The following is an 18,130-nucleotide window of genomic DNA, read 5'->3' as shown; positions in this document are numbered from 1 at the left end:
CCCAGGCTTAGTAGACCATCTAAAGGGTTAGGAATCTCTTCATTACAGTCTGAAAAAATAGGGGCCCCCAAACAACATCTTGCCTAGGGCCCCCATGAAGCTTGAAACGGCCCTGGCTACTGCAAAACACCACAGCCAAACTGCTACCGTGTCCGAGTAACATGGGGGAAGAAGACCCTCCCTATTAAAGGAAGAAACCTGTAGACCCAGACCCAAAGGAGACTTTCTGTAGACCCAGACCCAAAGGAGACAGAAGGATTTGTCTGTCCACAGCGGTGGACAAAGTCCTCAGCTCCATTACTTGAGTGAAAGTGTTAATCCCTCTCTCTCTCTCTGCTGGGTTCTCTCTCTCTCTCTGCTGGGTTCTCTCCCTCCCTCTCTCTCTCTCTGCTGGGTTCTCTCTCTCTCTCTGCTGGGTTCTCTCTCTCTCTCTCTCTCTGCTGGGTTCTCTCTCTCTCTCTGCTGGGTTCTCTCCCTCCCTCTCTCTCTCTCTCTCTGCTGGGTTCTCTCCCTCCCTCTCTCTCTCTCTCTCTGCTGGGTTCTCTCCCTCCCTCTCTCTCTCTCTCTCTGCTGGGTTCTCTCCCTCCCTCTCTCTCTCTCTCTCTGCTGGGTTCTCTCCCTCCCTCTCTCTCTCTCTGCTGGGTTCTCTCTCTCTCTCTGCTGGGTTCTCTCCCTCCCTCTCTCTCTCTCTGCTGAGTTCTTCCCCCCCCCCCCCCCCCCCCCCCCCCCGGTGGAACTCACGCTGTTGGCCCAGGTAGAAGCTGCATACGTGGCCGCGTCTTGCTTGTTGAGGGCGTAGATGTCGTCCATCCGCCGCCGGTACCTGTCCGTCTCGCCGTCCTCGTTGGCGAAGCACTTGACGGTCTTGATGCAGGAGAAGGTCTCGGTGGCCACCTGGTTGGCCTTGGCCAGCAGGTCCTGAGACTTGGCAGCAATAATCTGGAGCGATCGGGGAAGACGGATCACTGCAGAGACGGCGGCGAGCCTCCCGTCCACGCGGGACGTCGGCGACCGTCCTCACCTGACGGAAGTGTCCGATGAACTCCGGCAGCACCCAGATGATGGGGACCCCCATGCAGGACAGCAGGGTCAGCTTCCAGGACTGGCTCAGCATGAAGATCAGCAGGAAGACGAAGCGGGCCGTGTACCACATGACCAGGCTGAGCTCGTCGCTCAGCGCCTCGCTCATGTCGCTGGTGTCCGTGGTGACGCGGGACACCAGCTCCCCTGAGGACGAGGACGAGGTGAGCTGGTGTCCGCGGTGACGCGGGACACCAGCTCCCCTGAGGACGAGGACGAGGTGAGCTGGTGTCCACGGTGACGCGAGACACCAGCTCCCCTGAGGACGAGGACGAGGTGAGCTGGTGTCCGTGGTGACCCGGGACACCAGCTCCCCTGAGGACGAGGACACCAGCTCACCTCGTCCTCGTCCTCATCCTCAGGGGAGCTGGTGTCCGTGGTGACGCGAGACACCAGCTCCCCTGAGGACGAGGTGCACAGCGGACCGGTCGGAGACCAGCGCAGGGACAAATCCAGGTCCTGTCAGCAGCGTGTAGGAGCGGCCGCTCACCCGTGGACGTGGCGTCGAAGAAGGCGATGTCCTGCTGCAGGACGGCCTCCAGCACCGCCGCCTGGATGGACGTGTGGATGGCGCTCATGGTGGTGTTGTAGGTCAGGTCGCACACGAACTCCAGCACGGCGCTGAAACACGACACTCATCATCTGCTGGGGTTCCACCCCGTCACACAGTGGAACCCGGAAACACAGTCTCATCCGAAGCTGAGCCACAGTCACCAAGCAGGCACGCACAGGGAGAACATGCAAACTTTACAAAGAAACGCAGGGTATTGCTGCAGCGGGCCAGAGTGCTGCGGAGCGCTACAACCCCAAACCTCAGACCGCTGCAGCAGCAACCACCGCCAACAACCACACCTGGAAAGTTTCACCTTCTGAGAAAACATGAAAACTGAAATCTGAACACGTCTGGAGTGACGAGGCGGATCAGAGCAGACCACTAGGCCTGAGAAGTCAGAACTGGCAGCGGCTAGCGGCTAGCGGCTAGCGGCTAGCGGTCGCCACGACCCACTGCGCGGCACTGTCCGGAGTCGCTCAGGACGTTTGGTCAACAACCGCAGAAGAAGACGGAGCCGGCCTTACCTGAGGACTGTCAGGACCGCCATGAGCCAGATGGCTTCTGAGAACGCGTTGGGAGCTTCTTCGTTGACGATCCAGTCCGCCATGTGTCCCGTGTACTTCGGCACCGCCATCTCACCTGAGTTCAGAGGTCACAGGGTCACGTCAGGAGCCACTGACCTCCACATGTACCTGATATACACCATGTCCCTTATCTCCGACCGCTCAGCTCTGAACCGAAAAACCACAACATGTCCTCTGGACCGGAGTCCCGGCTCCTGTCCTCCTGTGTGTCTCCGTTTCAGGCTGTGTCTCTGTGTCCACCTGTTGGACTGCTGTCCCCTCCCTGACACTGTCCACCTCCTGCCTGGTTCCTCGTGCCTCACGTCTCGTCCCAGTGCCTCACGCCTCGTCTCTGTGCCTCAAGCCTTGTCCCCGTGCCTCAAGCCTCGTCCCCGTGCCTCACGCCTTGTCCCCGTGCCTCACGTCTCGTCCCGTGCCTCACGCCTCGTCTCTGTGCCTCAAGCCTTGTCCCCGTGCCTCAAGCCTCGTCCCCGTGCCTCACGTCTCATTCCCGTGCCTCACGTCTCGTCCCCTGCCTCACGCCTCGTCCCCATGCCTCACGTCTCGTCCCGTGCCTCACACCTCGTCCCCTTCCTCACGCCTCGTCCCGTGCCTCACGCCTTGTCCCCGTGCCTCACGTCTCGTCCCGTGCCTCCCCTCTCGTCCCCATGCCTCACGCCTCGTCCCCATGCCTCACGCCTCGTCCCCATGCCTCACGCCTCGTCCCCATGCCTCACGTCTCGTCCCGTGCCTCACGCCTCGTCCCCGTGCCTCACGTCTCGTCCCGTGCCTCACGCCTCGTCCCCGTGCCTCACGCCTCGTCCCCGTGCCTCAAGCCTCGTCCCCGTGCCTCACGTCTCGTCCCCGTGCCTCACGTCTCGTCCCGTGCCTCACGTCTCGTCCCGTGCCTCACGCCTCGTCCCCGTGCCTCACGTCTCGTCCCGTGCCTCACGCCTCGTCCCCGTGCCTCACGTCTCGTCCCGTGCCTCACGCCTCGTCCCGTGCCTCACGCCTCGTCCCCGTGCCTCACGCCTCGTCCCCGTGCCTCACGCCTTGTCCCCATGCCTCACGCCTCGTCCCCGTGCCTCACGCCTCGTCTCTGTGCCTCAAGCCTCGTCCCCGTGCCTCACGTCTCGTCCCCGTGCCTCACGCCTCGTCCCCATGCCTCACGTCTCGTCCCGTGCCTCACGCCTCGTCTCTGTGCCTCAAGCCTCGTCCCCGTGCCTCACGTCTCGTCCCCGTGCCTCACGCCTCGTCCCCGTGCCTCACGCCTTGTCCCCATGCCTCACGCCTCGTCCCCGTGCCTCACGCCTCGTCTCTGTGCCTCAAGCCTCGTCCCCGTGCCTCACGTCTCGTCCCCGTGCCTCACGCCTCGTCCCCATGCCTCACGTCTCGTCCCGTGCCTCACGCCTCGTCTCTGTGCCTCAAGCCTCGTCCCCGTGCCTCACGTCTCGTCCCCGTGCCTCACGCCTCGTCCCTATGCCTCACATCTCGTCCCGTGCCTCACGCCTCGTCTCTGTGCCTCACGCCTCGTCCCCGTGCTTCACGCCTCGTCCCCTGCCTCACGTCTCGTCCCGTGCCTCACGCCTCGTCCCCATGCCTCACACCTTGTCTCTGTGCCTCAAGCCTTGTCCCCGTGCCTCAAGCCTCGTCCCCGTGCCTCACGCCTCGTCCCCGTGCCTCACGCCTCGTCCCCGTGCCTCACGTCTCGTCCCGTGCCTCACGCCTCGTCTCTGTGCCTCAAGCCTTGTCCCCGTGCCTCAAGCCTCGTCCCCGTGCCTCACGTCTCGTCCCGTGCCTCACGCCTCGTCCCCGTGCCTCACGTCTCGTCCCGTGCCTCACGCCTCGTCCCCGTGCCTCACGCCTCGTCCCCGTGCCTCACGTCTCGTCCCCGTGCCTCACGCCTCGTCCCCGTGCCTCACGCCTCGTCCCCGTGCCTCACGTCTCGTCCCGTGCCTCACGCCTCGTCTCTGTGCCTCACGCCTCGTCTCTGTGCCTCACGCCTCGTCCCCATGCCTCACGCCTCGTCCCCATGCCTCACGTCTCGTCCCGTGCCTCACGCCTCGTCCCCGTGCCTCACGTCACGTCCCGTGCCTCACGCCTCGTCCCCATGCCTCACGCCTCGTCCCCATGCCTCACGCCTCGTCCCCGTGCCTCATGCCTCGTCTCTGTGCCTCATGCCTCGTCTCTGTGCCTCACGCCTCGTCCCCATGCCTCACGCCTCGTCCCCATGCCTCACGTCTCGTCCCGTGCCTCACGCCTCGTCCCCATGCCTCACGTCTCGTCCCGTGACTCACGCCTCATCCCCGTGCCTCACGTCTCGTCCCGTGCCTCACGCCTCGTCCCCGTGCCTCACGTCTCGTCCCCGTGCCTCAAGCCTCGTCCCCGTGCCTCACGTCTCGTCCCCGTGCCTCACGCCTCGTCCCCATGCCTCACGTCTCGTCCCATGCCTCACGCCTCGTCTCTGTGCCTCAAGCCTCGTCCCCGTGCCTCACGTCTCGTCCCCGTGCCTCACGTCTCGTCCCGTGCCTCACGCCTCGTCCCCGTGCCTCACGCCTCGTCCCCATGCCTCACGTCTCGTCCCGTGCCTCACGCCTCGTCTCTGTGCCTCAAGCCTCGTCCCCGTGCCTCACGTCTCGTCCCCGTGCCTCACGTCTCGTCCCCGTGCCTCACGCCTCGTCCCCATGCCTCACGTCTCGTCCCGTGCCTCACGCCTCGTCTCTGTGCCTCAAGCCTCGTCCCCGTGCCTCACGTCTCGTCTCTGTGCCTCAAGCCTCGTCCCCGTGCCTCACGTCTCGTCCCCGTGCCTCACGCCTCGTCCCCATGCCTCACGTCTTGTCCCGTGCCTCACGTCTCGTCCCGTGCCTCACGCCTCGTCTCTGTGCCTCACGCCTCGTCCCCGTGCCTCACGTCTCGTCCCCGTGCCTCACGTCTCGTCCCCGTGCCTCACGCCTCGTCTCTGTGCCTCACGCCTCGTCTCTGTGCCTCACGCCTCGTCCCCATGCCTCACGCCTCGTCCCCATGCCTCACGTCTCGTCCCGTGCCTCACGCCTCGTCCCCGTGCCTCACGTCACGTCCCGTGCCTCACGCCTCGTCCCCATGCCTCACGCCTCGTCCCCATGCCTCACGCCTCGTCCCCGTGCCTCATGCCTCGTCTCTGTGCCTCATGCCTCGTCTCTGTGCCTCACGCCTCGTCCCCATGCCTCACGCCTCGTCCCCATGCCTCACGTCTCGTCCCGTGCCTCACGCCTCGTCCCCATGCCTCACGTCTCGTCCCGTGACTCACGCCTCGTCCCCGTGCCTCACGTCTCGTCCCGTGCCTCACGCCTCGTCCCCGTGCCTCACGTCTCGTCCCCGTGCCTCAAGCCTCGTCCCCGTGCCTCACGTCTCGTCCCCGTGCCTCACGCCTCGTCCCCATGCCTCACGTCTCGTCCCATGCCTCACGCCTCGTCTCTGTGCCTCAAGCCTCGTCCCCGTGCCTCACGTCTCGTCCCCGTGCCTCACGTCTCGTCCCGTGCCTCACGCCTCGTCCCCGTGCCTCACGCCTCGTCCCCATGCCTCACGTCTCGTCCCGTGCCTCACGCCTCGTCTCTGTGCCTCAAGCCTCGTCCCCGTGCCTCACGTCTCGTCCCCGTGCCTCACGTCTCGTCCCCGTGCCTCACGCCTCGTCCCCATGCCTCACGTCTCGTCCCGTGCCTCACGCCTCGTCTCTGTGCCTCAAGCCTCGTCCCCGTGCCTCACGTCTCGTCTCTGTGCCTCAAGCCTCGTCCCCGTGCCTCACGTCTCGTCCCCGTGCCTCACGCCTCGTCCCCATGCCTCACGTCTTGTCCCGTGCCTCACGTCTCGTCCCGTGCCTCACGCCTCGTCTCTGTGCCTCACGCCTCGTCCCCGTGCCTCACGTCTCGTCCCCGTGCCTCACGTCTCGTCCCCGTGCCTCACGCCTCGTCTCTGTGCCTCACGCCTCGTCCCCGTGCCTCACGTCTCGTCCCCGTGCCTCACGTCTCGTCCCGTGCCTCACGCCTCGTCTCTATGCCTCACGCCTCGTCCCCGTGCCTCACGCCACGTCCCCTGCCTCACGCCTCGTCCCCTGCCTCACGCCTCGTCCCCTGCCTCAAGCCTCGTCCCCTGCCTCACGCCTCGTCCCCTGCCTCACGCCTCGTCCCCATGCCTCACACCTCGTCCCCATGCCTCACGTCTCATCCCGTGCCTCACGCCTCGTCCCGTGCCTCACGCCTCGTCCCCATGCCTCACGCCTCGTCCCCATGCCTCACACCTCGTCCCCATGCCTCACGCCTCGTCCCGGACATGAAGGACAGACATGAAGGACAGACATGAAGGACGGACATGAAGGATGGACATGAAGGACGGACATGAAGGACGGACATGAAGGACGGACATGAAGGACGGACATGAAGAACAGACATGAAGGACATGAAGGACGGACATGAAGAACAGACATGAAGGACATGAAGGACGGACATGAAGAACAGACATGAAGGACATGAAGGACGGACATGAAGAACAGACATGAAGGACATGAAGGACGGACATGAAGAACAGACATGAAGGACATGAAGGATGGACATGAAGGACGGACATGAAGAACAGACATGAAGGACGGACATGAAGGACGGACATGAAGGACGGACATGAAGGACGGACATGAAGGACATGAAGGACGGACCCTGACTGACCGTAGGACGACAGCATCACCAAGGCCAGCACGAAGACGAAGCGCCACAGGTAAGGACGCATGCATCCCAGCAGCCTCTTCAGCGCCGTGCCGCTGACCTCCGCCGACCCCCCGGCCGACCCCGTCTTCAGCGCCGACCGCACCCACCGCACGCCGGAGCTCAGGAGCGCCGCCACGTACCGACTCCAGTAGGTCCAGGCCACCAGGGTGACGGCGTAGCCCTGCAGGACCTGCAGAACCGGAAGAACCGGAAAACGCTCAGCCCGGAGTCACGGAGAGGGAAAGCTCAGTTCAGAGGTCCTTCACCGTGGTCCAGACCTCTGAGGTCCTCAAGAACTGGTCTGCTCAGTGGTCCAGACCTCTGAGGTCCTCAAGAACTGGTCTGCTCAGTGGTCCAGACCTCTGAGGTCCTCAAGAACTGGTCTGCTCAGTGGTCCAGACCTCTGAGGTCCTCAAGAACTGGTCTGCTCAGTGGTCCAGACCTCTGAGGTCCTCAAGAACTGGTCTGCTCCGTGGTCCAGACCTCTGAGGTCCTCAAGAACTGGTCTGCTCAGTGGTCCAGACCTCTGAGGTCCTCAAGAACTGGTCTGCTCAGTGGTCCAGACCTCTGAGGTCCTCAAGAACTGGTCTGCTCAGTGGTCCAGACCTCTGAGGTCCTCAAGAACTGGTCTGCTCAGTGGTCCAGACCTCTGAGGTCCTTAACGACGCCTCATCATTAACCTGTTCGTACTGTTGTTGTTATTGTTGTGTTATTGTGTGAATGTTGAGGCATTCACACTATTACATTCCTCTTCTGACTTCTTCCGCCGTTTTTTGGCACGCTTCTCCTCCTACAAATTTTGTCCGATTTGAACCATTCATATATCAAAATGTGAAGCTTTTTAAGGACATGGGTGCTATGTTCTAGCTTTTTAATATGTTTTAAACTTTTTGAAATATTTCAACTTTTGTGCAACTTTTTGCCCCATGTTAACGGATGGAGATTTTGTCAAACTTTGGAACCTCATAACTTCCTCAAATCTTAACCGATTTTAACCATTCAACTTTTAAACTATTCAACTTTTTAAACCCTTTCTTCAACCTTTTTAAACTTTTTCAACTTTGTTCAACTTTTTAAAATTATTTTTAACATTGAAGTGGATGGAAAAACTCTTCAACTGACCTTTCAACTCCTTCAAATTTAAACCATTACAACTTGGTCATACTTTTACATAGACAAGTCAGTTTATGTTGAAAACGTAAGCATTTTTGTCCTCTATTCAGGTATGTAATATCATGTCCAGATATTATACCAAATTTAAACTGTGAGCCTTCAAGTACGGAGAGAATTTCAGCCGTTTTTGGAGTTTATAATGGGTGTGTATTGGAAAAGCTAGAGTGGGAGAGTGGCAGTTAGAGTGGGGTAGGCTCTGAATTTTAACCAAAAAAAAATTCTTTTCTGGTCCGTACGGCCACATTTCCTGCTCAATCTGCACAATAAGCCCTCAAAACGTAGGCATTTTTCTTGTGACCCGTACAATTGAGTCACTTTGTCTCTATCTCAAACCGTTCTCTCTCCAGCTACATTTCTGTGAGGAGAGCGCAGGATTTTCTCCCATCCGCTCCAATGCATTTTGGAGAGAGATTTTCTCGCTCAAATCCAAAACTTCACTCGTGTTCGCACCATCGCCGTGGCTGAATGGATGATCCTACAGACATGATTCCTGCACCATTAAATTCATCAAAGGCTTCTGAATATGACTGTGTGAAAATCTTTTTCAATTTCACATCTTGGTCCCCGAGAAATGCCATTTCTTCAACCATGCGCACTCCATTAAAAAGTGCTGATTCACTGTCATGGCTGCTGTGCAGCTGGTCTCCATAGCAACAGACACACCTGTTGTGCTGCTGCTGCTTGATGAGTCTGGATGTTTCCATGAAGACTGGAGCTCTATTGATCCTCTGTTACTCTGACACTGACTCCACTGCTCCTTCTACCTTTTTCAACTTTTTTCAACCCTTTTCAACTTTTTGTAGTGTTTTCAACCTTTTTATACATTTTTCCACTGTTTGCAGTGTTTTAAACCTTTTTTAACTTTTTGCAGTGTTTTCAACCTTTTTCAAACTTTTCTAACTTTTTGCAGTGTTTTCAACCTTTTTCAACCTTTTGCAGCATTTTCAAACTTTTACAACCTTTTTCAACTTTTTGCTATGTTTTCAACCTTTTTCAACTTCTTTCAACTTTTTGCAGCGTTTTCAACATTTTCAACTTTTTTCAACTTTATTTCAGGGTTTTTCAACTTTTCCTATTCAGTTTTTCTGCATTACAGTTTAACATTTTCAGCTCAGCATTCACACTTGCAGTTTCTTAAGGAACTGCAAATTTTTCTAGTTTGTTTAACCCTCCTGATGTTTCTATGAGTTCTCCCCCTCTGAGCCTGGTTCTGCAGGGTTCTCCCCCTCTGAGCCTGGTTCTGCAGGGTTCTCCCCCTCTGAGCCTGGTTCTGCAGGGTTCTCCCCCTCTGGGCCTGGTTCTGCAGGGTTCTCCTCCTCTGAGCCTGGTTCTGCAGGGTTCTCCCCCTCTGAGCCTGGTTCTGCAGGGTTCTCCCCCTCTGAGCCTGGTTCTGCAGGGTTCTCCCCCTCTGAGCCTGGTTCTGCAGGGTTCTCCACCTCTGAGCCTGGTTCTGCAGGGTTCTCCCCCTCTGGGCCTGGTTCTGCAGGGTTCTCCCCCTCTGAGCCTGGTTCTGCAGGGTTCTCCCCCTCTGAGCCTGGTTCTGCAGGGTTCTCCTGTGAGCCTGGTTCTGCAGGGTTCTCCCCCTCTGAGCCTGGTTCTGCAGGGTTCTCCCCCTCTGAGCCTGGTTCTGCAGGGTTCTCCCCCTCTGAGCCTGGTTCTGCAGGGTTCTCCTCCTCTGAGCCTGGTTCTGCAGGGTTCTCCTCTGAGCCTGGTTCTGCAGGGTTCTCCCCCTCTGAGCCTGGTTCTGCAGGGTTCTCCTCTGAGCCTGGTTCTGCAGGGTTCTCCTCTGAGCCTGGTTCTGCAGGGTTCTCCTCCTCTGAGCCTGGTTCTGCAGGGTTCTCCTCTGAGCCTGGTTCTGCAGGGTTCTCCTGTGAGCCTGGTTCTGCAGGGTTCTCCCCCTCTGAGCCTGGTTCTGCAGGGTTCTCCTGTGAGCCTGGTTCTGCAGGGTTCTCCTCTGAGCCTGGTTCTGCAGGGTTCTCCTGTGAGCCTGGTTCTGCAGGGTTCTCCCCCTCTGAGCCTGGTTCTGCAGGGTTCTGCTCTGAGCCTGGTTCTGATGTTCTGGCTGCGTGCCCGGGGCCTCTAAAGACCGGCGGAACGTTTGGTCCTGGTGTTCTCCGTTGGCTCATCTCACTTCTTTACATTTGTTTTCTTTTACAAATATCCTGCGACGTGGAAGAACCAGCCTTCATTCTACGTCTTTACAGCACATGGAGGAAATGATGGAGTGTTGCTGACCCCCCCACCTCGACAGCACTCACCCTCCCCCAGGAGTGCCACGCCCACAGCTCCTCTTGGGCGGGGCGGCCCAGCGCCCCCAGCAGGGCCACGTAGGCGGGGCGGTGGAAGCAGAGGACCGCCAGGCTCTGGAGCCCCTCCGGGCCCCGCATCCGGCGCAGGCCCCCCAGGAAGGACAGGAGGAGCAGGGCCGAGGCCCTGAGCAGCGCCCCCCCCCACAGGGCCAGGAAGGGGCGGGGCAGGAGGAAGGGGCAGGGCTGGGCCAGGCGGACGGCGCGCACCACACACACATCCACACACACGCACAGCACAGGCAGGACGAAGGAGGAGGAGCTTATCTTCTGCATCCTTCTGCAAAGAGAGAACAGAGAACCGACTGGAGCAACGGAGGAACTTCATGTTCTGACAACACTTTTCTGTCCGGTGGAACTTCAGAACACAGCGAAACATTTGTCAAGGTTTGGATTAAAAACAGCAGCTTTTTTTTGCAGATTGGTTCATTCAAGACATTTTTCTTACACATTTATCTTACACACACACAAACTCAGTTTCTTAAATCTGCATCGTGAATGAGAGAACACCCCACACACACACACACACACACACACACACACACACACACACACACACACACACAGTGATGGAAACAGTGTTTTGCGAGTGGATGTCATGATTCTGGTGGGAATCTGCCCAGCAGGTTCCTCCGTCAGAGCCCAGAACGGTCCTGCTGTCAACAGCTGACTGCCCTGATGGCTAAGCTAACAAGCTATCATCTAACTGATGACCAGTGCTAAAGCTAACAAGCTAACAGCTGACTGATGATCAGTGCTAAAGATAAAGAAGCTAACAGCTGACTGATTATCAGTGCTAAAGCTAACAAGCTATCATCTAACTGATGACCAGTGCTAAAGCTAACAAGCTAACAGCTGACTGATGATTAGTGCTAAAGCTAACAAGCTATCATCTAACTGATGACCAGTGCTAAAGCTAACAAGCTAACAGCTGACTGATGATCAGTGCTAAAGATAAAGAAGCTAACAGCTGACTGATTATCAGTGCTAAAGCTAACAAGCTATCATCTAACTGATGACCAGTGCTAAAGCTAACAAGCTAACAGCTGACTGATGATCAGTGCTAAAGCTAACAAGCTAACAGCTGACTGATGATTAGTGCTAAAGATAAAGAAGCTAACAGCTGACTGATGATCAGTGCTAAAGCTAACAAGCTATCATCTAACTGATGACCAGTGCTAAAGCTAACAAGCTAACAGCTGACTGATGATTAGTGCTAAAGATAAAGAAGCTAACAGCTGACTGATGATCAGTGCTAAAGCTAACAAGCTATCATCTAACTGATGACCAGTGCTAAAGCTAACAAGCTAACAGCTGACTGATGATTAGTGCTAAAGCTAACAAGCTATCATCTAACTGATGACCAGTGCTAAAGCTAACAAGCTAACAGCTGACTGATGATTAGTGCTAAAGATAAACAAGCTGACAGCCGATTGATGTTGATGGCTAAAGCTAACAAGCTAACAGCTAAAGATAACATGCTAACAGCTGACTGACATCAATGGCTAAAGCTGACAAGCCAACAGTTGACCGACACTGACAGCTAAAGCCAATAATGAAGGTGGTGTCACCAGGTGCAGTCGGGCTTCCTGGACTTCACCCATTCACCAAGCATGGTTTGCTGCAGTGATCCAGGATTCATCATTTCATAGAAAAGCAAGATTTCTTTCTGTCATCATCTCTTTTTCTTTCTGCTGAGAGGCTCAACCTGATCAATCTAGACAAACTGTGATGTTGATAAAGTTTGTGTTTTGTTTAAATGTACTTGCTGTTTCTTCCGCTCTCTTAGGAGGATTGTGCAAATTTCTGCAAAAGCATGAAAAATATTTTTTTTTCCCCTTGTCCTGTTCGGCAGCTGGGGTGTGCAATATTGTATGATTGTAGCCTTTTACTGTCCGAACAGATGTTAAAGGTGCCTTAAGGAGTTTGCACGTTTTATGCCAAACAGCGCCCCCTGCAGGCCTTGGGCGTAATGCAGCTTAGTGAAAAACTCGTCCCTGTGGCTCCCGTGCACGGAAGAGGGGAACTCCTTCCTCACTCGTTTAGCAGCGCTCCAGTAAGATTTAAGTTTCCTCTCCCTGGTGGAGTCTGTGTGGAGCTGCAGTGCTAGAAGCCAGTCTGTTCTGACTTCCTGGAAGATCCTGCTCAGCTGTTGCTCACTAAGCATCTGGCGGAGTAATGGCGGACAAAACGAAACCTAACCAGCCGGAGCGCGCATTACGTCATTCCTCTCAAATTCTCCCCCAAAAAAACTCTGGAGCCGGACCGGCACTGTGACTTTCAAGTGACAGTTTAGCCTGTTAGAGGTTCTGGTGATGAATCTGTCAGGGCACATTGGACACAGCATTAAAAATGTGTAACATATTTATGGTGGAAAATAAGTATTTTTAAGGTTGTAAAACTCCTTAATGCACCTTTAATGTCAGCAGCAGGACGAGACTGAGTCTCCTCCTGCTGCTGCCTTTATTTAAAGCTGGCATCCGGCATGGCTGAGGACAGGACCGGGACGGAGACGCTCAGAGAGCGAGAGACAGAAAGAGAGAGAGATAAAGAGAGGGGGGGGGGGGGGGGGGGGGAGGCACAACCTCTGTACAAATTCACAATGCAAAACAGTGTTATCGACGCACGACACGCAACCAAGAACAATCCCAAACCCCAATCTAGACAACACCACAACAGAGCCGACAACCAACACAAGAACTCACTTAACCATATATATATATATATATATATATATATATATATATATATATATATATATATATATAAAATATATTTATATATATATATATATATATATATATAAATATATATATACATATATACATATATTTCTATACATTTTTTTTTTCCTTGCCCCTGACGAACCATAGTAGTGAACAGACCAGGCCACAAAAATAAAAGGAGGTGTAGGGGAGGAAGGAAATGCAAGGACACCACAAACCTTTTTTTTTGAGAATATAGCTAGCAGTAACTAGTAGTAACTAGTAGTAACTGGTAGTAACTGGTAGTAACTAGTAGTAACTAGCAGTAAACTCGGGGCGTGCATCAAGAGAGGTCTGCTACAGATCACCATTAGTCTAACCACCACCAGAAGACAAGGTAACCCAGTATGTGAAGAGTGATTAAAGATCAGCGTGATCATGTGAATAGGATGGTGACAGTGATGGTGATAGTGATCATGTATATATGACCTCTGACCCCTGAGAAGGCCAGAAGCAGGCCAGAGAGGCCCTCAGAGCCCAGACAGCCGGCGGTCATCACAGAGCCCGGATCCGAGCCGCCCCCCCAGGCAGACGCCCACGCTCCGGTTTCAGCATGAAAAGTTTAAAGCCACACTTCAACATTTTGGCAAACGGGCCCATTGAGCTCAACTCCTCAGTCATCAGAGCAGCAGACTGACTGTTTCTGTGAGGCGAGCTGTTTATCCAGAGGTGAGTCAGGAAGGTTTTCGGGACGGACACAAAGGAAGTGGATGGTATTTTTGTTCCCCCTCGTCAAACTCATCAAATACCCCCCCCCCCCGCTTTAGTGAGCGACCAAGCCACGCCCCTTTAACACTAGAACTTCCACAGCGAAGGTGTGAAGAGATGCTTCTGTCATGAAAACAAGGCTCTTCAGCAGAGGACAGTGGGGACATGCAGAGCCACTGCAAGGACACTTCTTCTGTTAGATTGACTGAGCAGAGTGTGTGGGGGAGGGAGGCTAACTTCCCTCCCTGCTCTACTGCGCATGTTGTCTGCAGAAAGTTAGGAGGAAGAGCAGCGATCCTGTGTGTCAGTGTGCTGCCAGAGACACAAACCGTTTTCTGAAAAACAACAAAACGGGCAAGTTTTGCGAGAGGACTCAGTCCTCCTTTGCAGCGCAAAGATGGCCAACCGGAAATTGCTCTCAAAAATGGCACCGCCCAGCAGCACTTCCTGAATAAGGTGGTTAGGTGCGTTCGACATGAGAAAGCCAGAGGCAGACTTTTGAGACTTTCGAGCCGCCCCGCCCACATTTGGCCCGGCGTCACTGACACGTAGGACCTACGTAGGGCATCGAAAACTCGCGAGATCGGTCACAGAGGTAGCCGCTGTGAGCTGCTCCAGAGCAACTCACTGCGGCTACCTGGCCCACCTCTCTGGTTCATACAGGCAGGGGATTGGACCCGAGTCCACTCGTCATCAGTTTGATGACAACATGCTTTATTTGCATAAATAAACACCCAGTCCCGGCTCCAGCCCAGTGTAGACGGGGGCGGCGGCTTAAACCCGGGGGGGGGGGGGGGGGGGGGGGCGACGCATCGGTGCCGAAAAAGTAACGGAGCAACACAAAAACAGAATCCACAGATCAGAGGCGCTGTATGATCATTAACCACACTGCTAAAAAGCACAAATAGTAAAAAAAACAAATGATCAATAAGCAGCTCTCTCCTTCAGCAGAGCTGCAGTCTCCTCTTTTTTGACTTTTGAACAGCACAACACTTCATATTGATCTGAGCAAGCCAGCAGAGTTTGCTGTTGTTTTTTAAGGACACAATAGACTGAAAACTTAATGTTTTTAATGAAATACTATATTTTGACTGAGGGGGCGAGGCAGTCTGTCCCCCCTTGACGCCTGGTCCGCACTTGCAGCAGCACGCAAGTGTCACATGTAACTTAAAATTATTTTGTTTTTTTAAATTTTATTTATTTCAGTTAACTGAATATGAATTAACACAATGTGACACACGAAAGAAATTATGAATTCTTTTGTTTTTAATAAGAAAAATAAATTACCCCTCTGACAGCCAGGGAGGGGTGTGTGTGTGTGTGTGTGTGTGTGTGTGTGTGTGGGGGGGGGGGGGGGGGGGGGGGGGGGGGGCAAGGAGGCACAGGCGGGGGGCATTGCCCCCCTAATTGACACCCCGGACGACGGGCCTGTAAACACCCCCCACTGTGGGAGTCATGAGAAACACGAACATGGAGAACATAGGGTTGTCCGAGTTGGAGGCAGACTGATAACTCCGCCCCACGGCTGCGCCGTCTGCTTCGTCTAGCTCCGTCTACCTCTGGCTTTGCCATCGTGAACGCACCTAATAACATGGGGGTCTATGAGACGAAGGCGGAGCTCATAAATACATTTTTATATTGCTTTATGCTGATATTATACTGTAGCATCGAACCAGACTGACGCATTGAAGCTCTGTTGAAAAATGATTCATACGTTGGAAACAAACAGAAACTCCAGACACCAGCTTTAAGTTTGCAGTTCCTTTGCACACTTTCACTTTCTCTTAAAAGACTGACTTACAACACGCGCACACACACACACACACACACACACACACACACACACACACACACACGCCTGCTGTTAATTCAATTTACAAGACACAAAAATAATGCAGAAAATATACATCACTTATTTCACTTGTAGAGTCGGTAAACAGTGGGAACAGGAAAGTGACGCGCTCACCTGAGCTGGACAGCTGGAGAAGCCCTGACGGCTGAAGAACACCGAGAAGGCAGCAGGACGCAGCTGGGAAGGCTTCTGGCGATCTGTCCGCAGGCTCGTCGCACGTCTGCTCTGTGAAAGAACTTCAGACTGAAAGTGAAAGTAGTTGTTGATAAGAGTCACCCACGGAAACCCCCGACTTGGTTCGGTCCAACGCACGAGGGGAAACCCCCGACTTGGTTCGGTCCAACGCACGAGGGGAAACCCCCGACTTGGTTCGGTCCAACGCACGAGGGGAAACCCCCGACTTGGTTCGGTCCAACGCACGAGGGGAAACCCCCGACTTGGTTCGGTCCACCAACGAGCGGAAAGACCCGAGTTGGTTCGGGCCACACCCCGACGGAAAGACCCGAGTTGGTTCGGTCCACACCCCCACGGAAAGACCCGAGTTGGTTCGGTCCACACCCCCACGGAAAGACCCGAGTTGGTTCGGTCCACACCCCCACGGAAAGACCCGAGTTGGTTCGGTCCACACCCCCACGGAAAGACCCGAGCTGGAACGGAATAGGTGCGTTCACGAAGGCAAAGCCAGAGGCAGACGGAGCTGGACGAAGCAGACGGCGCGGCCGTGGGGCGGAGTTATAAGTCAGCCTCCAACTTGGACAACCCTATGTTCTCCATGTTTGTGTTTGTCATGACTCCCCCCCCCCCCCCCCCCCTGTCAGAGGGGTAACTTTTTTTTTCTTATTAAAAACAAAAGAATTCATCATTTCTTTCGTGTGTCACATTGTGTTAATTCATATTCAGTTAACTGAAATCAAAAAAATAAAAAAAAAACAAAATAATTTTAAGTTACATGTGACGCGTGCTGCTGCTGCAAGTGTGGACAGGCATCAAGGGGGGGCAGACTGCCTCGCCCCCTCAGTCAAAATATAGTATTTCATTAAAAACATTAAGTTTTCAGTCTATTATGTCCTTAAAAAACAACAGCAAACTCTGCTGGCTTGCTCAGATCAATATGAAGTGTTGTGCTGTTCAAAAGTCAAAAGAAGAGGAGACTGCAGCTCTGCTGAAGGAGAGAGCTGCTTATTGATCATTTGTTTTTTTTGGTTTTTTTTTGTTTTTTTTTTTTTACTATTTGTGCTTTTTAGCAGTGTGGTTAATGATCATACGTTGTTGGACATGGTAGAACAGCTCTGATCTGTGGATTCCGTTTTTGTGCTGCTGCATTACTTTTTCGGCACCTATGCCCGCCCACCCCCCACCCCCCACCCCCCGCCCCCCGCCCCCCTCTACACTGGGCTGGAGCCGGACTGGATGTTTATTTATGCAAATAAAGCGTGTTGTCATCAAACTGATGAGGAGTGGGCTGGGGTCCAATCCCCTGCCTGTCTGAACCAGAGCGCTGGGCCAGGCAGGGTGAGTTGCTCTCCAGCAGCTCACGCGGCTCCTCTGGGACCCATCTCGTTTGGGTCTCGCCAGTTTTCGATGCCCTACGTAGGTCCTACGTATCAGTGACGCCGGGCCACATCTGGGCGGGGCGGCTCAAAAGTCTTAAAGGTCTGCCTCTGGCTTTCTCATGTCGAACGCACCTTGTGTCAGCCCGGCGCTTCGACACGTCAGAGCGGCCGCCATATTGTGAGCGGCAAGTCTGCCCTGTCAACCCATTAAAGTCGATGTGACAGCGATGCATTTTCTGAAAAAAAACACGTAAATATACAATCACGTGACTGAGGGGTTTTTATTACTTTATTTTTTATTGATTTTATAATTAAGGATGTAGCCTACCTATAAGAAGAATTGAGAGGAAAAGGAAGAAATTTGCGATGTGCATTAATTTGATGTAGCCCATGACAAAAATGTTCAAAAACGTTTATTTACACAAAATGTGACATTTATGTACATTAAACATGTACATTAGGGCACAAGTTATAACATTTTTTGAAGACAAATGTAGATATTTTAACATATTTACACACACTAACCTATTTATCTTCTTTATTTATTTATTTTTTGTGTGTGTGTTGTGGTGCACATTATTCATCCTCCACAGTGTAACCCAGTTGTTCTGAGTGTCCGCTCTGTGAGCCGCCTCTCCACTAACCCTGCTTAGCTCTGCATTGTGTTTCTTGTACTGTATAGGAGCAGCGTGACGTGTAGAGAGAGGATGACCAGACGGCAGGGTTCGATGCTGTGATGGAGACTGGATTTCTTGCCAACAGCTCAAACATACACAGCCTTCAACAGTAGAAACAAAAAGAATAATCATCATTCTTATGTTTATCTTTCTTTAACATCCACACA

The 18,130-nt window shown here is 54.2% G+C and overlaps 1 protein-coding gene across 1 annotated transcript in view; it reads right to left on the bottom strand.

Moving 5' to 3' along the window:
- Nucleotides 1-16,070, bottom strand: part of tap1 (transporter 1, ATP-binding cassette, sub-family B (MDR/TAP)) — a 42,327-nt gene extending 26,257 nt beyond the window's left edge. The window contains exons 1-7 of the mRNA XM_030102898.1: nucleotides 15,848-16,070; nucleotides 10,361-10,688; nucleotides 6,891-7,119; nucleotides 2,158-2,272; nucleotides 1,571-1,701; nucleotides 1,022-1,227; nucleotides 742-939 (exon numbers count right to left, since the gene is read on the bottom strand). Coding sequence (XP_029958758.1) covers nucleotides 742-939; nucleotides 1,022-1,227; nucleotides 1,571-1,701; nucleotides 2,158-2,272; nucleotides 6,891-7,119; nucleotides 10,361-10,684 — 1,203 coding nt within the window. The 5' untranslated portion in view covers nucleotides 10,685-10,688; nucleotides 15,848-16,070. The remainder of the gene's footprint in view (nucleotides 1-741; nucleotides 940-1,021; nucleotides 1,228-1,570; nucleotides 1,702-2,157; nucleotides 2,273-6,890; nucleotides 7,120-10,360; nucleotides 10,689-15,847) is intronic.
- Between the last annotated feature and the right edge of the window lie 2,060 nt (nucleotides 16,071-18,130).

Source organism: Salarias fasciatus, chromosome 11 (genome assembly GCF_902148845.1).
Source record: "Salarias fasciatus chromosome 11, fSalaFa1.1, whole genome shotgun sequence".
NCBI lineage: Eukaryota > Metazoa > Chordata > Actinopteri > Blenniiformes > Blenniidae > Salarias > Salarias fasciatus.
This window is presented reverse-complemented; position numbering and strand designations above follow the sequence as displayed.